General features: G+C 40.2%; 1 protein-coding gene and 1 long non-coding RNA gene across 4 annotated transcripts in view; both read left to right on the forward strand.

The window, feature by feature from the left end:
- Nucleotides 1–290: 290 nt before the first annotated feature.
- Nucleotides 291–9,523, forward strand: LOC106015060 (uncharacterized). Of its 2 annotated transcripts, XR_001186832.5 has the most exons (4): nucleotides 291–492; nucleotides 2,783–2,898; nucleotides 5,199–5,297; nucleotides 7,284–9,523. It is a non-coding gene; the product is annotated as an uncharacterized lncRNA (long non-coding RNA). The 2 variants fall into 2 exon arrangements; XR_001186831.5 differs by lacking the exons at nucleotides 5,199–5,297; nucleotides 7,284–9,523 and adding an exon at nucleotides 3,478–5,172.
- Nucleotides 9,524–13,377: 3,854 nt separating this feature from the next.
- The window catches only part of PLXDC2 (plexin domain containing 2), a 266,121-nt gene continuing 255,712 nt past the window's right edge, over nucleotides 13,378–23,786 (forward strand). Inside the window, exon 1 of one of the 2 annotated variants that reach the window (XM_027450660.3) lies at nucleotides 13,378–14,353. In XM_027450660.3, coding sequence (XP_027306461.2) covers nucleotides 14,298–14,353 — 56 coding nt within the window. In that variant the 5' untranslated portion in view covers nucleotides 13,378–14,297. The remainder of the gene's footprint in view (nucleotides 14,354–23,786) is intronic. The other variant, XM_027450662.3, reaches the window with a different exon arrangement.

Raw genomic sequence — 23,786 nt, forward strand, 5'->3', positions numbered from 1 at the left:
GAAACTCAAACACTTGCTACCTATGCAGATCACTTCTTTGTGTTCACAAAGATAGTTATGGCTGATGTCAAGGAATAGCTACTAAGAACAATACCAGTACAGGATTGCCTCTTTAAGACCTCTGTTCCTGATACTGTAATAATTTCAGACATGGGTAGGTCTTTATGCAGATTATGATTAAAATTGTATAACTTTTCAGATTTTGACCCTCCTCCCCCCCCCAAGCTAATGAGGGACAGCTGCTATAAATACAGCAAATCAGGCTGTGGAAAGGTGATGGATGAAGATGCTGCAGGTGTCCCTGGAAACATGCTAGCATGCCTTGCGGCCTTGTCTCCTAGCAGAAGTTAGCAGCAAGCTAACACAGGCTGTAGCCTGCAAGAGATGCTGAACTTCAGTCTGATTTTCCCTGAAAAATGACAAATAGTGACTTCAAGAGTAAAGGATTAATAATATAGGAATAAACCATGATGAATTTTACGTTACTCAGAGGTGAGTGTATGTGGGGCTGCTGTGCAAGCAGTAATAGAGCATGCCTTCAACAATGAAATCTGCATTTGGCACATATTGTCACCATCCCTGGAGGTCTTTAAAAGATGTTTAGATGTTGAACTTAGCAATATGGTTTAGTGGAGGACTGGTTAATGTTAGGTCAGAGGTTGGACTCGATCTTGAGGTCTCTTCCAACCTAGACGATTCTGTGTTTTGTTTTTTTTTAAATTATTTTATTATTATTATTTTAAGTGAAATAAGATTATTTTTTTGTGTGTGTGTATGTGTTTTGTTTTTAAGAAGAAGGAAAAAAAGTTCAGTTTGTTTTTGTCCTCTATTACATCTCAGAAGTATTTCTTCAGCTCCTTTTCCAAAAAGAAGCCCATTCTGTGCTATCACATTGCCTTGGTCCCCAGGGCCACACCAAATTCTGCCATTGGTTGTACGAATGGAATGTTGAAGAAATGCTGACCCTGGTGACAAATCACCTGAATTGTGAAGAGCAATTTTTTTTTTCTGTGTCTACAGTGACATTTGCGCTCTCTTGAATAGCTTTTATGGCAGTTTAATTTTTATTTTTTTGCTGATGTGTAGTAAAACACTTTTACTGTGGTCGGTTTAATTTTCAAAGCTTTAAAAAAAATCAATTTGTTTCTTTGTACTCAGTATATTGGAGTTGAAAACCGTAATGTACTATTACTTCAGGGTCACTGCTTAACTTCTGTTTACCCACTTGTCCATGAATATTCCCTGGAGTTTATTACTGCAATCCTTTTTTTTTTTTCTTTTTTTTTTTTTTTTTAATGCATTAATTTATATATTGTTCTGAAGTAAGCATTGTCAGAATCTTTAAGAACAATGACTGATTTTAAGGTGAAAACAATTTACTGTATGCAAGAACACAAAATCCATTAGACCTTCACATGAATACCCATGTTCTGTTCTTTGTACTGCAAAGTTTCTGAAGGGAGAGATGTAGCTGTTACAGGCACAGCAATACAAAATAAGGAAAGAAAAAGAGGTGGTACACTGCATAGCACAAATTGGACACATTAGCCAATCCTAACTACTCTGCCCTTTGAGACAACTCTGAGTTAAATACCCACTGTTGTACTTCACAGCTTCTTCCTCCAAGAGAAGGGAACCTGGAAGGTGCCAAAATCCTGACAGTTGTTAAGCTTTTGGCAAACACTAAGTCTGAGAAATTACTGGAAATATTAAAGCTTTTTTTTTTTTTTTTTCCCCCTGGTACAGGGAGGCCTTTGACACAGACTTAAAGTATTGCAAAGGAATGGAAGAATAGCATTAAAAGCAGCCCAAGATTCCTAGCATAACTGCCAATTAAATGGTAGGCCTTAGAAATTCCTTAAAGGCAGCCGTCAACAGAGCTGAGGACTGCATGCTACACTGCTTATCTCTATTGCAATAGGGCAGTATCTAGACTATTTTTATTTTTTTGGATGTGTCCATATTGTAGTTACTACTAGATAGACATACATTTTCAGACAGAAATATCTTATTATTTAGCTATGTTCACCTAATTCATCTCTTATACCATAATAAAGGCATCTAACACTCTTTTCATCAACAAAAATTCATTTGTATAGAGACTTCAAATATCTCAATACTACTGGAAAAAATCCATTTATATAACAATGCAATATATATGAAATACATATAATGGATGAGATGCCGGAGTTTCTTTCACTGTTATTATCTGTTTGGGAAGCTCTGTAATAGTATTTCTGAAGATCATAGTATCTCTGTTTTACAGGTTATAGCAATATAAGGATGCTACATCAGTCATACCTCTGATTCTCACTCTACTTATCAAAGCAACCTTTGGATAACTTCCAGCTGAGCAATGGCAGTGGATAATCCATTATCCTCTTTGCTAGTTCTTTTGTCTTCTGAACAAAGGATTTAATTCAAATTATTAATCTGATTCCAAAAAGTAACAGTTAGCATCTTGAAAGTGTTTCTTTTTTTTTTTTTTTTTTTCCCCATGCTTGAATGGAATAAATGAGCCTTTTCTACTTGTTCTAGGGGGAGATGGCAAGGTGGAGAGAGTGAGATGAATAAAGACCTGATTTAAGTCAGAAAAATGCTATAGGGAGTGATAAAGTTATGAGAAACAAAATAAATAAATAAATAATAAAAGCAGGGAAGCTGACTACTGCTTGAGGAAGGTGGGAGAAATGTTTTAATTATCCTGCTCTTTGTGTAAACATAATGGTGGTGGGGGCATTGAAGACACACTCATCTCAGTGCATGACCTGCACCTTGACAGACAACAGGTCACCCAGGATCTGAAGCGTGGGAACAGCACCATCTATTGCACGGCTGCCCTTACCATCGCAGAGTCGAACCTTACAGCTTCCCCTGCATGGCCTTCACAAAAGCTCTGTAAGGCAGGGTGTTTCCTTAATTTTACTTTTTTTATATTTAGTTAGTTAGTTAGTTAGTTGGATGGGGGTGGAGAGTGGATAATGGTTTGATAGTGCCTTGCAAAATATATGTGCTGAAGCAAAAACTGAGCCTGGTTCTCTTGAATGTCAAGTTTGTGCTGGGTCTCTGTTACTCTCCTACTTAAAAGTCACACCTGCTCAAGAACCTTGATAAATCAGTTTAATGAAAACACTTGCAGTTCTTTCTCCACTAATCTTAGGGAACATATTTACCCTCACCTTTCCATGTATGAACCATTGTACCTTTCAATTACAATTGTATTATATTTTGAACCCTTTAGAAAAACTGAATGCTTATATTAAGAAAAACAGAGTTGCAGGTAGAAGGTAAGACAAAGGTGTGTGTGTTTGTGTATATACATGTGTATATATATATGTGTGTGTATGTATATATACACACACTGACGTAGAAAGTAAGACAAACAACATATATGTTAATACCTTTTTATTCAAGCTTTAAAGTTTGGAAGATAACTGTCATTTTGAAAAGATTTTTTTTTTTCTAATTTTGTTGCAGATTCACCACGTTGCAAGTACAGTTTAGCAGTTGGAAAAAGAAGCATGTTAGAGTAGTCTCATCTTTGAAAGTCAATATCCGTCCACAAACCACAGTGATCGGAGTATATGAAATACAAATATATGAAATACAAATTTCATATCCATGACTACATTTGTATAGAGGCTTTTAATTATTCTTTTCTTTCTTTCAAGTGCCCCCTGAAGCAGGAGTTGGATTTAAGGAGTTAGTACAGACAGATAATGAACTCCATAATAGAGGATCAATCACTGGGGAAGCAAACCAGACAGAAATAATCCTTCTGTAGGCATTTGGTAAAATTAGACTATATTTACTGAATTGGAGAAAACCTACAAAAGAAAACTGTGTGGGGCAGAATTAAGAGAAAAAGTTATAAGCATGTAAGAGATGTATCTTCACATAACCATGGCAAGAACTTGGTTTAGACTCTTGCCAAGAACTGGTAGTATTTCACAATGGCTACCTAATAACATTTTTTTAAGTGGTAATGTAATGACCCTTTGGAAGATCACACATTCGTGTGCTAAACAAAACTTGCACCAAGTTCAAATCAGAATTAACTCACAACTTGTGACCAGGGAAGCATGTTAGTACATTTTCTAGAAGGCAAAAAGATTATGTATGCATAACCCCCTGTTTTTTTCTTAATCAAATTTGTAAAAATTTCCAAGTCATTCTAATGGTGGATAATAATTATATTTTTTCATCTGATTGTTGTCCAACAGAAGTAAAAGTAGTGTAACAAGTTATAGTTAGCTCACTTATTTTCATGACAACATAAATGATATATCCAGCCTTTAAAAATATCATCATATCATCAATGAAATAGCCATTTTCTAATTGTTCTCTGTGTAGCCATCCCCCACCTGCTGAAAAACTGCAGGTATGTATGCAACTCATGCAGGACAGTGTTCTGGAGAAAGATGTAAGTGCAACAATAAACTTTCATAATATCCTAGAGCCTCAAATAGTTTGAAAAGACCATAATTTTCTTGACTGTTCAAGTAAATGTTTTAGTTCACACTGGCTGAAGACCTTGATTTTATACATGCTGACCCAGTTGTCTAACTTGAATAAATTACCTTTGCAAATTGAAACCACAATGCTATGTGACTGGCACTGGCCAGGAACCTCTCCCTGTGATCCTGGAGGTTTAATTCTTATTCAAACTAATCTAACTGACCTTACAAGGAATGTAGATAAATGGAGAATGTAAGACTTTCCCTATATGTTTCAATGACTGAAAGAAACACTATTAGCTTTATGAACTTGTATGAATAATAGAGTTGAACAAAATACTGAATGGGGAAAAATATTCTGTCCTTCTTTCCTAAGAGAAGGAAAGAAAAAATAATAATAATAAAAAAATCACCAACAACAACAAAAAGATGTATCCAAAACTTGAAAAATATTTTTTTAGAAATGTGCTAGTATGCTTTGAAAAACATTTCAGAGCTACTCTACTGTCAAACTTCTAAAAACAATTCACTTCAAAGACTTACAATCTCTTTATCGTTCAAGTATGTTTGACATGGACATATTTGCGCAGTCTACAGTTTATAACTTTTTTTTGCTTCAAAGCACCATTCTTCATAAGAAAAAAAAAAAAAGGAAATAGATAAGGGAAGATACAAAGAAAATATAAAGGAGGAAAGAAATGAATGATGGTTTATAAAGGAGAGATTTTTTTTTTTTTTCAGACCTGACTTTGACTTGTGACGCTGATTTACCTGCCGCTTTGAGGTATATTCCATTGCATGTGGAAATTTACACCTGCCAAAATAACAAATGAGATTAAGGTAAAATCCTCAAACTGTATGCAAAGTTAGTAGATTTATAGACTTCTTATGTTACTACAAAAATGAACATTCCTTCTTCATAAAGGAATTGTTTCTTTTGCGTTATTTGCTTACCTCATATTATGAAATAGATGCTAGTTGCCAACACAATAACATGGGTTGAGGAGAAACTCTAAATAAGTTAAGATTTTTCAGTTATGTTTGTCATTTTTTTCATGTGTGCTTTGTCCTTAAAAAGTCATTAAGTGATTCCAAATTTAATAAAATTCAACTTCTTTTTCTTTTGTTTGCTGGTAGTTTAAGGTGCATTTTTCTGTTCTCATTTTAAAAACCTATCTGTACCTGGAGAGTTTTTCTGTACGCAGTGTTAATTGTGAACTAGTAGCTGGACAACTTAGATCTGACTTCATTGTGAAGTATAACACTGTGACTGTCATAATCTCAGAAAAAAACATATATTTACAGATATAAATTTGTATGTTTTTGCTACATACTTGTTTTGGACATCTAAGCTGAGTAACAGTCATATTGGCAATCTCTTTGAAGTTTTATTTCTTCAGCATTATGTCAATAAAATATATACAACAAACTGAAATTTTAACAAAGGATTAAAAAAAAAAAAAAAGAGAGAGAAATTAACTTTGTTCCTGAAAAATGAGAACTCATATGAGACTGAGACTTCACTTAGAGGCATTGTACAAATGCTATTGTAAAATAGCTTTTTTTTTTTTTTTTTTTTAATCTGATCGCATGAAATAAGGTTGTTCAAAATTCATGTTGGGAGAAATAAGTTGACAGAGAAGTCTGCCAAACATTTGTTTTCTGAATCAAGCTCAGGATCACGCTTAGACAGCAGCAACTTTTGTGCATGAATGGGTACTTTGATCTGGATATCTGACAGCATAACAAGAATAAAGAAGCATACCATAATATGGGGTTTCCTGAAGATGTCAGTTGTTCATCTTTGTCAGCAATAAGTGTGGTTTACGTTCCCTCAGAGCTTTACTTTAAAATCTGATTCTTGGAGGTAATATCCAGACACAATTTAGCATGGAACTCAGTTCATGTTCTGAGATTCCCAAACTTGTCCTAGGCTTTCAGACACCTGAAGGTTTTGTCAGCAACACCAATTTGGATTGTGACTTGACCCCAGTGACTTGGCTGATGTGAGGCAGACCTGCCAGGTCTGCCATCTTCTGTTTTTATGGCTGTCTTGTTTGGGAGAAGCTTTTTAGTTTATATCTATTTTGATGCAGCTGCTTAAGCCAGAATTTTTCCTTCTTGTTTCAGATCTCTTTTCCTACTCTTGTTATCTTGTAAGACTGCACTAAGATAGCTTTTAATCGGTTATGGAAGTGGTAACTTTGTTTTCTCTCCACCGTTCTCTATATTGCATAAGTAAATGCAGCAATGTTTGACATTTCTTGGCTCATCTCTGGGATTAAGTGTTGCTCAATTAACATTAATTGAAGAGCCTTTCTGCAAGTGTTAGTGTTTTCAATACAGTTACATGAGACATATTAGCTGTAAATGCGTATTATTAAACTCCTTAATATCTAGGTCCATTCTAAAGCCTTCATAGGGACCATATGTGACCTAACACATCTATTACTCATATATTACTCTTAACAAAAGATTTTTATCCAGAACCACCTTGTCCTCCGTCTTTTGACAATACTAGATGCTTGCAGTACCAATAAACAAAACAATACAAATAAGTTCATTCTGAGGTAAACATGTTAAGCATGTTGAATTGTTGCACTTGAGTTTAAAAGAGGATGTAATCATCTCTTTCCACTGTCTAGACATTGGAAAGAGTTGTCAAGGCTACAGCTACAGCTTACCAAGAATCTGCTTTTGCTCCATGAGGAGAACTAAATCTTTGAAATCAAAGCATCATGAAAAATATTAGCTGGCATGGATTTCTGACACGAAAAATCAAGTGCTGCCCTTCACTGAACTGTTGCTCACCATTTCTCCCATTAGGCACACTGCCAGACCCGATGGTGTATGTGGAAGCTGCAAAGAATCACATCTGAATGTTTATATAGGGGCTAAACTATTCTAGGGAAGGTCAGACCAGCATGAGGGGGCAAATCACAGGGAAACCTCACTGTGGAGAGGAGTGACAGCTGTCAGAAAGCAGGAGTTACTACTTGGGGCATGCCGATTGCCTGGCAGATGGGTATACTTACTTACAGTGAAATAATTCTTATGTTCCTGAGAGATAGGAACCACTACAGAAACATTTTTCAATCTGCAAATGCAAGTAGTGACTGCTTCAAAACAAGCTAAAAGGAGGCATTCATCTGCTTTAGCCTCCAATTGCTCCTGGAGAGTTTTTCTCCTTCTTGAAGACTTCCCTGGCACAGTTAGTATTGCCACAACAAGTGGAAGGAAGAAAACTTGCTAGGCTAAATTCTTCTTTAAAGATATATCCCCTCCATAAGCCTACTATCAGCATGTGTCACAGTGGCATTTTGCAAATCTGCTGTGCATTCCTACACACCAAATGTTTATTATGCATATTAAGATGTTCTATCACAACACAGGGGGAATATGTTAAAGTGAAATCTATGACAACACAGCTTCTGAGTGTATTTATTTCTTTGTAGCCAGATCAGCTCTCTATTGAAGGTGATTTAGCCCAGTTCAATTGAACTAGTTTTAAAAAATGTCTCTGGCAAACTCCATTCTCTGCCAGGCCAGGCTGCAGCCTCTGTGATTGATTTATTGGCCATGTCCCTGCTTGCCTGCTTTGGTGTGGTCCTGTAACACCCATGCCATTGGCTTCTGAAGTGGATTTCAGATTATTCACATGCCACTCCTATGTGAGGCTCACAATGTTCAAGTATGTGAAAGACAGAAAGAACTCTGTTAGAACAGGAGAGGTCAAATGAACAGAATAACTGGAAATCAGACATGACCCAAGAGCAGAAAGACTGCCTCCTGCCTGAAAAATTCATCTCTTTGGAAATGAACAAATCTCTTCCAAAATATTAACTTTGGTTTTTAAATTTTCCTGTTTATCTTTTCCTCTATGCAGTTTTAATACAGACCTAAGTGTGAAATTGTGGTCTTTAACTAGACTGTAACAGCTAGTGAGGTTCAGTGATTAGTTTGTTGGTGGAAAAAGACCCTTCAAAACTGTTCCTTGAAAGCAGACACATTCTTATCAAGAACTTTGCAGAAGAGATTCTATCAGTGGGTAGACAAGAGTGATACAGGAGAAAACCATAACCCTAATACATCAAAGTATTAATACAGCAAAATGCTTCACTGCTTTTCAAAAAGAGCACATGCTGTCTAATGGGACTTGTGTGCTCGTCTAAGCTACGCAAATAGCACAAAGATGTATATTAGGCCAGAACAAAAGCAGGAATTACACTTTTAATGAAAAGGTGGGTAGAAAGGAAAGAGGAAAGGTCAACATAAAGCTTGTATGTGGAGGCAGGAGGATTAGAATAGGGAACTCAAGACAGGATCTTGGGCATCAGATATGTAGCTCTATTCCAAAGAGGATCAGGAGGATGGAGAATTGAGCTGAAGAGAATAAGAGTTGAACATGTGAGGAGGGACAACCTCCTCCTTATTAAAGGATAAAGATGTCTTCCCTGTTGCATGACCCAACATAGAAGTGGCACTGGTAAAGTTGCTTTTTTTTTTGTTCTCTCACTTTAATTTCTATGTTTGTATTATTATCTCTGTTATCCTTTAGAATCTTGCAGTTCTCATATGGCTTTATCTTAGCGTGCTGACCAGCACTATACTGATATATGATCTCTGTTAAACTTGGCTCTATCACAATCTTTCAGGGAGCTGTCTGGTTCGTTCTCTATTCTTGGGTCCTGTAGCTATCATTGTACTGGATATATGTCAAATGAGGGTCACAGCCATTGCTAGAGTTAAAAGGTTGGGATGTGGGACTTGGAACTCCCAGGCCCTGTTTGGGGCTTTGCTGCCTTGTGGTTTTCAAAGTTGAGCAACATCCCTGGAGCTTCTGATCACATGCAGGCAAAGGCATCGTTTGGTACAGCATTGTTGTTGCCTGTGTCAATGTTATTGTAAAGGCAGACTCATTGAAAGACTGTTGGAAGCATCTCTTGTTCAGATGATTCAACTTTATCTGGATCTTTTTGGGTTCTCATTTTGAAAGTGTGCTCCATTAAAAAACACACACACAAAAATTCTCTTAAATTCATTACAGAGTTCAAAATGGAATTAAAACTGACTTGATTAAACTTTTTGTTTAGCCTCAAACATTATTACTTTTTAATGTTGTCTTTCTTGCTCAAATGTTTCTCTTTAATTTGTTTTCCCCTCAAATTGCCAGCAAACCACAGGCACTTTATCACTGCATGAGCTACTGGGACTCAGTTCCAGCTTCCACATCACAAAGTGTCTACCACACCATGAAACTGAGCTATCTCTTTACCCCCACAGGAAGCACTCCCTAACCATAGATTGAGGCATAGGCATAAGGCAGTTCATGTGGGAGGTTTGTCATACGGCTGTTCTAGAGATAAGCAGAAAGCTTCACTGAACAAAGCTGCACTAGCATTAACCACACAGCTCTTAGAGGCAAGCATATCCTAATTAATCACAATTATGCAAACTCAAGCATTTGCATATAGCACCATGCACAGAGTTACAGTGAATTTGGCAGTGATGCCTACTGGTTGTGAGTCAGCCAGGAAGGGAACCTCAGCACTTGCCCCAGGAAATCAGAGGGGTGAGACTCTAGGCTCTCCCAGCTGGGAACAGGGCAAGAACAAAGGCTTAATTAAGTGCAGTTTCTCTGGGAAGTTACTGTATTCCCCTACTTAACAGGAAATCTACCTCCTTGCTTTATACTTCCCATCTAAGTTTTGCATGGTCCTTTAGTGATTCAGCTAAAACACTGTGCTCCTCCTTTGAACTGGCAGAGTCAAAGGCAGCTGCCAGCTGGGCAGCACTCTAAATTCACAGCTCTAACACCTCACTTTGACGATACAAAACCTAGTGCTTCAGCCAAATTTACAGTAGCAAAACTATTCACCTTCTTGAGCCCTAATCAGCTACCAGCAGAGCTCCAAAGGGAGGTGAATCTCTGTGGCAAACTGGCTGCAGGCCGTTAAGATCTAGGTGCAGCTTCAAGTGCGATGCTCATAGCATCAAGCTATGAACCACTTGCGCCATAAAGGCCACATGCTCAATTTTGTCCCTGTGTGGACTAATGCTGACAGCATTTATGACTAAAATTATCTAGATCTTTTTCTCTCTGCAGCTGGGAAGCTGGGTAATTTGTTAGACATTCCTCAGTTGCAGAAGAAGATATTGCTGGTTGTAGTCTATTTACTACTATGTGAGTACAATTCTCTGTAGAACAAAAGCAAATGTAAATTGACTAAACAGGAAAACTCACTTTGTTTTGTTCCTGGAAAGGAACACAGAGATATTCTCCCTGCTCTCCCAGGTGTTGCAATTACCTATTAGTTCCTTTTCCCAAACGAAACAAAGATCCTCCCCTGCCTTCTCAAATTGAAAAGCAGGTATCTATCCAGGCTAGCACTGACTGCTTACAGGAGGCTTGGTTGAGGGGTGCCTCACCTGTACCTATCAGAGCAGAATAGATAACAGCACTTTAGAAAGAGAAAAGAAATGCTAAAAACTCTGCTTTTTGTAATCAGAGACAGTCAGCATACAAAACAAGTAGGTTGAAGAGACTATGACGATTTAAAAATAAAAAGAAAATCTTAAATGAATGTGTGAATGAGTGAGCACTTGTAAGTAGTATGAACAGGGAGAATCTTTCCACCCTTCTTTCCTGAATGATTGATGAGAAGACTATTCAGCCATATCCTTGAATAGCAAAAATGAAAGCATTCATGTTGATTTCTTTGGAACTACTGCTGTTTATGTCACTGCAAGATATATCCCTAAGAGAGGTGAGATAAGGTGTAAGGAGGGTGAAGATAGAAGCACATGAGATTAATGAAAAATTATCACAGGTGCTGTATTCCAAGTAAATACAGCTCATAACCTCAGGAAGCCTTCAAGAAGTTTTTTCTTTCAGTCTTACTTCTGGTTTATAAATAACAATGAACAAATATACCTCTCTGCTCTGAATGCCTCTCTAGCAATGACATGTTGTCATTAATCATTATAGGATTCATTGTTAACTTTCTTTCTTTTCAATGCAATACAATGTTTTGCTTGTGGTTTTACACAGAATTATGCCAAGATATAGATATGTCCTGATTATCTCTTTTAACAAAAGAGATATGGCCTTTGCTAGAGAACACTGTCTGATTTTCACCTTGGAGCAGAAGCAGCACTGAATACAGCAACCGCATGCTAACGTCCCAGGGGGCACAGTGTGAAACAATTTCACAATTAGGTAGAGTACTGCGAATTAGGACTGTGGGACCAATATGTTGCTGGCACTTTTATCTTCAACTGCTTGCTTAAGCTGACTATTGTCAATCCTTTCCTTTTGTCATCCATCTATGAAGAATATAAATCCAAAACTATAAATATTCTTTGTAAGTCTGAGAAGCAGATGAAAAATGAAAGAAAATTGAGGTTTTTCTAGACTATACATAGAGGGTTTAAAGCTTTTTTTATTATTTATTTTAGCTAAATGTGCACTTTTTTTTTCCCAAATCATTCAAACTTTCTTAGATTGAAATTAACCACAACTGTATAAGATCCTAATTTACAGTTAAAAAGTACAAAAGCAGGTGAAAACAGGTCTTGAAATTTCTCAGTTCTTAACATTTTTATTCTCATGTAACAGTAATGCAGGTGAACAGCTAAGAGAGAGATGCATTTCTTCCTTAACACTAAATCTCTGCCCCTTCAAGTAAAGGCTGAAAACTCAAAACCTGCTCAGCAACCCCAGTAAAACCTGGGGGAACTTTGGCAATATGACCAAGTGTCATGAGAGAAAAAAAAAAAAAAAAAGGCATTTGAATCACATGAAGAAACATCTCTCTCCCATGTTGTTTGTTGTTTAGGAAACAACAGTAACTAATAATAATTTGACCAAATCTACTCTAAAATATACGGCATAATCCAGATCACCTGATATACAGGGTGATCCTACTCCCCAAATTCCCACAGATTTCATTGAGGCTTGGATTTTATTCCTGTTCTTACTTAGCATAAACTTGCTAATGTCTTCTCTTAAAACAGGACTTCTGCAGTTACTTTTTAGCAGTATTTGGATGGGCTGAGGAAGATTTTTTTTTTTCAAGGGGTGTGCAAAAACTGGACTAGAAGGGCCCACTGTAAATTCAAATTGATAAACCTTATAGCTATTAGCCTCTAGGATCTTATCTGAATATATGTTGAAAAGATTTTGTAAATTTCTGCTTATACTTCTTAAAACCACAAGCATTCTGCTTTGATTTACACATAAACACATCAAAGATTAAAGAGCAAGACAATTACGATGAAGCTGATGAATTCTTAATCTCAGAAACAGCGGCAAATTAAGGGAAAACAGAGTCTCGTTACTGGTTGTTCCTTTGTGATTAAGTATTAGTTATCTTCTATGTCTGACATTCTGTAGCCCTATTTATTTGATTAATTTAATTGTCATCCTAATTAATTTAATTATTTTGTAGCAAGGGTTGAGAGGCTGGTGTATTCACAGCTCTCTATATGGAGCTCGACTGATTACCAGCGCCAGTTTGCTGAACTGGTAAAAAGCCGCCGCTCGGTCCCCGGTGCCACTGTCGCTTGTCTGTGGCTGACTGATGTGCCCTCCGCTGGATTCTGTCTCCGTGCCGTTGTTCCCAGATTAATGTAGGGGATGGGATTATTCACGGTGCGTTAAATTAAGCATGTAGAGCAATGTATGCAGGACACAGCCTCCAGTCCTTGAACTTTTGGGGGGATGAGCATACATGAGCAAGTCTGAGTGGTAAAGAGAAAATAAATAAATAAATAAATCGGGGAGGGGGAATTAAGGGAAGCTCGTCTATCCGGAAACACTAGTAAAAATACTGGGGGGGAGGGGGGAAGGCAGCATTAAGTGGCACTGGGGGGTTGCTTTGCTTTGTCACTCCGCGAGGCAGACACATCTTTGCAGAGCAACTTGTAAGCAGCCAGCAGCCCGCGGGCCGGGCTCTCTTCGTCCCGCACAGCGGCGGAGCTCCAGCCTCGCAGGGAGGGGCGAGGAACAGCGACCCCAGCCCGCCCCCGGCCGCCGTGGGACCCCGCAGCTTCGGGGCAGCGCCTCCCGGGACCTCCTCGTCCCTGCGGCCGAGCGGAACCGAGCGCGGCCCCGGCGCCTGCGCCCCTGCGGAGGAGGGCGGGGGGGGATCCGGCCCCACGGCAGCCCCCCCCCTTCCTGGCAGGGGGCTGCCCCGGGCCCTGCTCTAACGCCTACCGGTGTCGGGAACCAGCCCGAAAGAGAGGGAGAACTCGCGGGTCCCCGCCCGCGGCGCATCCGCCCGCCCTCCCGGTCCTGCGCCCCCCCCCCCTCCGGGGCTCGGGGCCGGCCCCGGCTGGAAGATTTCCCCGCTCGCTTCCCTTCGGAGGGGTTTTGTCGCCTAGTCGTGCGCCGAGGGGAGGCACCGTCCCTAAGGCACCCTGCCTCACCCTGCGGGGGAAGGGAGCTGGGTGGGGGCAAGCCAGGAAGGGAGGATCTCAGCGGCTCTCCTAAAAATCTGTCGGCAGGCTGCGAGGAAGGGAGAGTTTGGCACTTGGCGGGCGAGGCTGCTCTTGTTTTCTCCGGCGGTGATGCCTCTGGACTGAGAGCGGCGAGGCTGTGAGAGTTGGGGGGACGGAGCCCTCCCCAGCATCCCTCCCCCTCCCCATCCAGCCCCGGCGGCTGCCCCCCGCTACATGAGAGCTGCAGGGAGGAGAGAGCGACTCGGTGCCTGCTAGGGCTGCTCCCCGCCGCCTCCCGGACTTTCCCACCCCCGCCCAGGAGAGTTGCCTCGGCAGGCTCCGTGCTATGGCGAGGCTGCGGAGAAGCAAACTAGCCGCTGGATTTTTATTACTTTTCCAATGCCTGAGCGAGCGCTGCCAGCTCGCCGCCGAGGAGACGCCGAGCCAGAGCAACGGTAAGCCAGACCGGGACCGGGACCGTGATGGGGACACGGGGCTGGGGTCGGGGTCAGGGCTGGGGGTGGCCCCGCCACCCCCCGCAGCATCACCGCAGAGAGCAAACGGCGTTTGGGGGCCGGCTCCCCCCGCTCCCGAGGGAGGCCCGGGGTGCTGGTTTTGCACCCCTCGTTCATCGCCAGCTTCTCTGGGAAGAGCTTCCCCCTCTCTCGCTTTATTTATTTATTTTAACGACAAGTCGGGACTTTTCCTCCCGTCATCGATCTGCTCCGCCGTCACCGGTGCTGTTCCCTTCCCAGAGCTCTTCGTCGGGTCCCCATGGGTTCCTTCCCGGCCTCAGAGACACTCCCCCCCCGAGGCGAAGGGCTCGGTAGGGAAAGGGGAGAGACCCCAGGGAGCCCTGGGCAGTGGGCTGAGACCCCCGGTGACCCCCCAGCTTCTCCCCCGGCAGCGACCCGTGGAAGCACAGGCAAAGTTTCCCTGCAGCTCCTGCCCGGGCACTCAGCTCCCCTTGCTCAAGCTGGTAGCTTGCAGCCTTCCCTGAACAAGCAGGCGTTGAGAGAAGGAGCAAGAGAATGGAAGGATACCCTCGGGGCCGTGGGACCTGTTAGTCAAGGGTTGCTCTGTCGGCTCAGCTCGCTTGGGGTCCTCTCGTTAGTGCTTCTCGGAGACACCTGTTAATGCGTGACACATGGCACCTGCGGGGCTTTCTGGCCCGCCACTGTTTACCACAGCGTGGGGCTCCCTTTTGATCGCTAAAGCCTTCTGTGCCTTGCATTCCTGTGCTGCGGAGGGGAAAGCTGCTAAAGGAAAGCCTGGTGCGTTTGCGGATAGATATTTAAGCAGCAAGTGAGGAAAAGCGTGTTTTTTGTGTGTGTCAGGGGACCTTGCTGCAGCAGCTTCTAGCTTATATATATATATATTTGTAAAAGTGATGTTTTTATGTTTGAAATACTACCCAGTTCATTATCAGATGAAACATGTTCACCAGCCTCCCTGGTGTACTAGAGCTGCCCCTTTCTTCTTTCCTAAAAGGTTTCATACATGTGAGGTGTTTTGTGGTCACAGAGTGACTGACCTGAACTAGGGAGACTTGGGAGTTTTCTGCAATGCCAGGTGAGATAATATGCCAGACAGAGCAGGGATTTTCCCAGTCAGGGGCCTACCACTGAGTTTGGGAATTGCTAAATGACAAGGTAGCTCAGCAGGTTGCTGGGGGCTCACATGTCACTTGGGGCCAAGGGGAAAAGCCAGGAGGAGGCTTTTCATGCACTGCTGCAAAACTCATGCTGCTTCTCTAAGGGCTTTAGGTAGCAGTTGTTGGTGTTTGTTAATGTTAGTTATCAGGAGAAATAAAAGTGTGTCTGCCAGAGTACAGAAAGAAAATGACTGCGGTGTGTGGCAGTGGACTAAGGTGACAAAGTTTATTAGCCTACAAAACATCGTACCTTTAAAAGAAACTGTCAGTGCTGACTAAAAGAAATATAACCTGCCAGAAGGGAAATAATCACTGCGCATCGGTGACTTAGGCTATTCAGTTGTAATAGTCAGCAATGTCTGTACCAGGAGGTGCTAAACAGAAGATACACCAACAGCTTGCTTATCCATAAATCATCTGTTAGTGTCTTGTGTGTTACTGAACATAATATAAATTATGAAGGAGTTAATAATAAGGCAAATATTACTTTGATATATACATTCTGAAGAAAATACTTGAAGAGGCTGTTTCCTTCAACTGGACAATCTGATGCCAGTTTTGACAGATGGATGTGTATCACCACATAGTCTTATTCCTTCTCCCTTCGATAAAAAATATGTATTATGACAGCAATAATTAAATGTAACTAACATAATCAAAGTTGTATTTAACACACTTTCATCATTACTTTTATGTATGTATATATAATGATTTTTAACAGTATATATTTCAGTATATAGGCTGTGTCTGATTAGCAAAAATAGAACTACTACTAAGTAAAACCAGGGGGACTCAGTTTCTGTGGACAAAAATAAAAAGAGCCATTTCAAAGTTTCACTCTATTTAGCGTCTACTGCATCCCTTTGGAATAGCTTGGGTAAAACCTTCGAAAAATTAAAGTTTAAAAAAAATAAATAAATCTTTGAAGTTACTGCAGATCCTTAAAGGGAAGATGTTTTTCACATATTCTTGAAATACTCTTTTACTTTAAGTGATAGCAAAACACCATATTGAAAGTGAATGACATTAACAGCATCAAGAAATGCAAATGTTTAGTATGCCCTGTCAGGGTGTGTGTGTGTGTGGGTGGGAGATTTATTTATTTATTTATTTATTTATTTACGTTTCCCCAAGTTCTCAGAATTACCTTTCAGGGTAAAAGCAGGTCGGATCAATTCAAGCCGAATCGTTTCCTAGGGACACGAGCACTTGTCTGGCTGCCTCTGGATGTTTTTTTAACTGCGGGTCGCTGTGACCAAGGTGTGCGCCAGCGGGAGCGGGGCTCTTCCCGCTAGAGGGCACAGCGGCTGCTTCACCCTCCCCTGCGCCTGGTCAGAGCTGCCCTTGCTGACGAAAACGCTATAAATCAAGAGTGAAGATTATTAAACGTTAGATTTGTGTTTCGTGTGTGTTTTACACTGCCAAAGCTGCATGTGACATGAATTCAGTGAGCTGAAGCAGATGCTCTTTCGAAAGCTTGCACAACAATTAAGGCTCCCAGTTAAGGGAGGGCTCGCTGCTTGTTGAAATGCTGCCACAATAAGCCTTGAAGATGTTATATTCTTTAGCAAACACCATCAGTCAGAATTAGGGGACTGTCGTAATTTCTCTTCTGTCAAAGCATATTCCAGAATTCTGGTAAAATTTATATTCATTGGACTACTTCTGTCTCCAAGCATCACCATTCAATGAGGGGTAGAATTGTTTTCATGGGATAAACCACTGTTAGACAGTATTCATTTAGCATTTATCTACAAAAATAGTCACATTTTTCTATTGCCTGAGGTTTACTCTCTCTCAAAAAAAAAAAATGGTTACACGTTATGGCCTTCATCTTTAATCTTAAAAGTATAAAGCAAATTATGACTTTAGTCAACACATGTCAGATATTATTTTCTCTTTGCATTCAAAATTACATTGTTGTTCCGTACATATCAGGTCAAAGGGGAAACAATCAGATTGAAGAATCCCATTGACATTTATGAGCACATTCTCTTTGCATATCTCATGTATTTTTTCTAAGAATTCCCTCCAAGAAGTCATCTCTTAACTTTCAACATGGCTTTTCCTTTTTTTTTTTTTTTTCTCTCTCTCTCTCCACTCTTAGCCATTGTCATTTCTTCTGAACGGGTGTTTTGAAGTATTACTAGTAAACAGCAGGTAAAATAAGGTTGACTTAAGTATTAAAGACATTTTCATAGAAATTCATTTCCACAGATTTAGAGTAAGATCAATAGTCAATAGTTCACTGAAGGTTTAAAAATCCCATTGGGAAAACAATGTTTCTGTTCAGTTGTAAATATTCCTTGTTAGAGTTTTCATCCTCACACACGCACTTAAAACCCAGCTAACACTTGACTCTGATGTTAGCTTTTTTCTGACACTTAAATAGGAGCTGATTATAAATAACAAGAAAATCAGCTTCCTACATTGTAAACATGTAGGAAATAAGGAAAAGATCTTTCTATTTGGAAAAGTTATTTTATTATGTGCAAAAATGTATTAGCAACACATAATGGCCATTTAAAGCAAAATGCAGGGACAACATCTAATGCCTTGCTGAATACCAGACTTCTGAAAAAACAGTTTACTGGAGGTGCTTCATGTAGGACGAGAATCCTGAAGCCATGAAAGAAACAGATGAGGGAATTCATAATGACAGGTAATGAGAGAGACCCACTGAGAAAAATAGTCACAGACCTATGGTGAGTTAGCATATTCATTAAGTTTATTTTATTTTTTCCTGTTTTGTTTTGGCACACTTCCAGTGGAGCAGGGTTGCTGTTTCCTGTATCTCCACAGATCTCAGGAGATCGAGGTTTGGGCCTGGAGCTCATTTCCTGCGGCACTGTAAGATATTGTACAGTGACGCCCCAAAAGCTGCTTTGCTTTGAATTATGATTTAAAAAAAAAAATATCTGAATCCCATTGGTTTTCTCCATAAAGCAAATGAAAAACTTCTTATTTAAATAAATAAATAAAAAGCTTAATTTTTTGAGTCTGTTCTTGACAAAAGTCAGTGCGGTTTTATTGGATTCTGAAGTACTGAGCAGCTTTGCTCTTTGTAGCATTGAAAGCACTGGCAAAAGAAAATTATAGCAGCCCTGGTTTCAAAACCAATTAAGGCTACAGGGTCTTTGGCTACAGGTGTAACTAGTATGAGTGTATTTTGAATTCCCCGTGTGGTTTGTGCTTCCTAATGAAAATGAATACCAAAGCAATTTAAGAAGGCAGTAGTTAAGATAAGCCTGTGCTGGGGCTTTACTCTGCTGTACAGAGTGAAGTGAACAAAAGGTAATTTGACAGGACCATCTCTCATCTAGTATGAGGAAATGTTGTACACTTGCCAGCAGTGTGAAATTAAATCCAATTATTACATTTGAGGGCCGAGCTGGGAGTGTTAATGTGGTACAATTGGCAGATAGCATATTTACTAAACTAGTGAATTACATAATCACAGCAAGAACTAGAAGAACCCGGGAGATTACTTTCCATGGAGAACTATGTTGAGAAGCCATACTAAGTACATGTGCGTTTTGTTTTTGTTTGTGGCTTATGACAAATGAGCCTAAAACATTGTTGTGAGGTAATGTTTGGGAATGCTGGGTGCTGCGTTTCATCATGGAACATTTCCTCCTCTTTTTTTCCTCATCCAACAAATAAACAGAGCTTCAATTAGCTTTCTTTGCTGTCAACATTGGTCAATTAGTTGTACTAAGTGTCCTTATAAATTCTGGGTTTGAAAGAGCTTGTGTAATATTTTCATCTCCCTGAACCAAATGTCAGTGTGTAGGCATGTTTTTTCAAGAAGGATCTGGCCCAACTTTTTTTTTTTAATTATTATTATTATTATTATTTATTATTATTATTATTTATTCTGATAGAAGCAAATGGAGCTAGTTCTTAGACCAGATCCAGGGTCAGCCTTGACACTTGACTTGAACACAGAGTTTTAAAAGTAGTAAACATCACGTTGGGATGTAACGAGAAATGTAAAGATAAATATGAAAATAGATAGAAAACAGAGTGATGCATCTGCTCTATTCGTCAGTCATAAAATCCCAACAGGAATATTCTCTTCAGTTCCAGGCATTTCACTTTAAGAAATATGAGGACTAATTGGAATGTCATATGAAGAAAAAAAATGAAAGAACAGTTAGAGAGGATGAACGGAAGAGGTAACATGATAACAACCATCAAGCATACAAAAAGCTTCTGCAGTCAAGGGAATAACTTGTTCTCAACAAGAAATAATGAATTAAATTGCTACACAGTGGACTTCCAAACGTTAAGGCTATGGGAGTAAATTATCTCTTAGTAGTCGTCATCACTGAAACAGGTTAGATGAGCATATGTTTGAAATGTCATTCTGTACAGAAAGGCAGCTGTTCCTGCCTTGGAGCAAATGGCTGGATGATTTGACCTTCCAAGGTCTCACCTAGCTATCTTGAATCATTCTGTGTGGGTAGCTTTAAGTATACAAGAGTTCACCTTGAACTCAGCAGCTAGATAAAATACAAGAATGAATTCAAGTGCTCTCTTAGCTTGAGGCCTCTGTCCCTCATTTGTCAATGATATATGTGGCTTTAATGTGATTTTAACATATACTTTCTGTGGCTGTAGACAAGGAAAGATATTTTAAATGCTGCTTCATAAAGTTGTCACATTGTAAAATAAAGCTTTTAAATGAGGTTGTATTCTTGATTTTAGCACTTAACTTTTAATATTAACACTACATATGTTCTGTTATAAACAGATTTTTTATTATTTTATTCTTTAGATATTTTCACAGTGACATTTTTGGACTTTAACCACATGTTACTTGTCCCATGTCTCTTTATTTAGTAAGAAATCCTTGCCTTGAACAGGAAAAGTTCCACAAATGGAACCACAAATCTTTCCATTTAACCAATCTTCGGTAATGTTTCAAGTGTATGGTGTTTCCCGATGGGTGCTAGGAGCTCTGCTCCTTTTCTTTAGAGATGTAACTGAACTGTGCCAAAGGGCTACTAGGCTGATCATAAAAGGCAAGTATCATCCATCGTAACTTTAGTCTTTTCTTGAAGTGTTAAAGAGGGGGAGTTCGGCATTAGGAAGGTTCTTCTTTTAACGAGTCAGCAATTTAACCAGAAATATATTGGAGAATTTTATATTGGCTTCCGTAGAAAATTGATAGCTGGGACTCAAGCTGCTTTGGAGGCTAGCGTGAATCTTCATTAATATAGTTGCTCTGTGACATTTCCCAGCTGCATGTTTCTGATTTTGTGTGTGGGTGTATGTGACTCTCCTTTTGAATTTGTAAGCCAGACAATATGTATTTGCAATTTAGCCTCACTCACCCTGAGATATAAGCCCAAGGCCCTCTGTTAGGAATCTTTTAATGGCACAACTTTTTTAAGAGTTTCTAGGCTCTTCTCTCCCTCCTTTACCCTCCAGTTGCCCTTTCTGTCTTCTTCAGAAATTATTCCCCCCACCCTTGCAGTGTTTCAGTAGTTCATGTGACCATGCTGTAGGGCAGATGTATCAGATCAGCTCTCATTAGGAAAGAAATAATATATATTAACATTTTGGAAGGTAGGGGAAGCATCCTTCAATTTCTGTTGTGGAAAGATTTTGAAACAGGCTCACCTGTGCTAAACCTGGCTCCTTGAACAGTATAGACACTCCTAGGAAATGATGAGGCAGACAGAAACCTCCAAATTTAAGCCTACTGGGAGTTCTGTCTAAATGCCGTTTTATTGCATTGTATAAAGACTTATTTGCTGTCTGCTTCACCTTGGTGATTGCACCAAGGACCGTGGTGCTAATATCCTACAGTCCTGAGGACACTGCTACTGTCATGTTTCCTATTCATTCATCATATGCAACATAGATTCCCCAAGCAGATGAATTAGCCAGTTCCCTGTTTCTACCTCTACAAAGTGTTATGCTTAGACAAAGAACAAATAGATACAAACACAAAGACATATTTAACACATCTTCATAGGTAACAGATTGAAGAGATCTAAATGTCATGAAAAAAGAGGATAAAATGATGAGGAGAATGAAAGCAATAATTTTAAAACTCTGAACATTATCACAGAATTACAGAATTTCTAGGTTGGAAGAGACCTCAAGATCATCGAGTCCAACCTCTGACCTAACACTAACAGTCCCCACTAAACCATATCCCTAAGCTCTATATCTAAACGTCTGTTAAAGACCTCCAGGGATGGTGACTCTACCACTTCCCTAGACAGCCCGTTCCAATGCCTAACAACCCTTTCGGTAAAGAAGTTCTTCCTAACATCGAACCTAAAACTCCCCTGGCGCAACTTAAGCCCATTCCCCCTCATTCTGTCACCAGGCACGTGGGAGAACAGACCAACCCCCACCTCACTACAGCCTCCTTTGAGGTACCTGTAGAGAGCAATAAGGTCGCCTCTGAGCCTCCTTTTCTCCAGGCTGAACAAGCCCAGCTCCCTCAGCCGCTCCTTGTAGGACTTGTTCTCCAGGCCCCTCACCAGCTTCGTCGCCCTTCTCTGGACCCGCTCAAGCACCTCGATGTCCTTCTTGTAGCGAGGGGCCCAAAACTGAACACAGTACTCGAGGTGCAGCCTCACTAGAGCCGAGTACAGGGGGACGATCACTTCCTTAGCCCTGCTGGCCACACTGTTTCTTATGCAAGCCAGGATGCTGTTGGCCTTCTTGGCCACCTGAGCACACTGCTGGCTCATATACAGCCGACTATCAACCATCACTCCCAGGTCCTTCTCTGCCAGGCAGCTCTCCAACCACTCATCTCCCAGCCTGTAGTGCTGCTTGGGGTTATTGCATCCCAGGTGCAGGACCTGACACTTGGACTTGTTGAACTTCATGCAGTTGACCTCAGCCCATCGGTGCAGCCTATCCAGATCCTCCTGCAGAGCCTTCCTACCCTCAAGCAGATTGACGCACGCACCTAGCTTGGTGTCATCTGCAAACTTACTGTGGGTGCACTCAATGCCCTCATCCAGATCATCGATGAAGATATTAAAGAGGACCGGCCTCAGCACCGAGCCCTGGGGAACGCCACTAGTGACCGGGCTCCAACTGGACTTGACTCCATTTATCACGACTCTTTGGGCCCGGCTATCCAGCCAGTTTCTAACCCAACGAAGCATGTGCCAGTCCAAGCCAAGAGCAGCCAGTTTCTTGAGGAGAATGCTGTGGGAAACGGTGTCGAAAGCCTTGCTGAAGTCAAGGTAGACCACATCCACAGCCTTTCCCTCATCCACCCAGCGCGTCACTTTGTCATAGAAGGAGATCAGGTTCGTCAAGCAGGACCTGCCTTTCATAAACCCATGTTGACTGAGCCTGATCGCCTGCTTGCCCTGCAAGTGCCACGTGATGACTCTCAAGATAATCTGCTCCATGAGCTTCCCTGGCACTGAGGTCAAACTGACAGGCCTATAGTTCTCCAATTGTAAATCTTTTCAGAACAGGATAAAGTCCTGGAAAAGTAAATACCTGACTTCTTTTTAATACTAATAGGCATTGTATTAATTTAGTCAAAAAATGTTCAAGAAAGCAATTTGAAGTTGGAAAATTATTTCAAAGTTGACATGTTTCTGTCAAATACTTCAGTTGGGAAGTGTCAAAACAAGTAATTTTGAGTTTCTTGTTTTGATGATGACAAAATGCCACACTTCAAATTTTCCACTTTGACTTTGATGAAAATGATTGTATTAGAAGGCATATTTGAAGCATAATTGAAAAGCACTTTTGTTTGGAGTTTTCCTGTGTGTGTGTATATATATATATATATATATATATTACATATATATTTGTATATATATGTAATATATGTATAATATAATATATGTATATATGTATATATATACATATATTACATGTATATTTCCCTTCATATCCTACAGCAATCATTGACCTTTTATTTTTTATCAGAACAAGATGAGAATTTTGACGTAGGGTGAGAAATGAACTTTCTAGTCATCCCTAAGTTTAACTTCCCATTGATGAAAATTTGGCCACGTACTCTAGGCCCTTTAAGAACAGACCATTTAATTTTGTAGAAACTTTGTTATTTTTTGATGTCAGGAAAAGGGAAAATGGCTAAAAACAAAACCAAAACAGTGGTCTATCATGCGGTTAGTGGACTTTTCACTTGATAACATATTTCTAATTCAGGTTGCTTTTTTGGTTAGTACGATATTCATGAGGCAACTAAATTAAAAGACAGCACATTTTCCAGA

The sequence above is a fragment of the Anas platyrhynchos genome, chromosome 2 (genome assembly GCF_047663525.1).
Source record: "Anas platyrhynchos isolate ZD024472 breed Pekin duck chromosome 2, IASCAAS_PekinDuck_T2T, whole genome shotgun sequence".
Classification (NCBI taxonomy): Eukaryota; Metazoa; Chordata; class Aves; order Anseriformes; family Anatidae; genus Anas; species Anas platyrhynchos.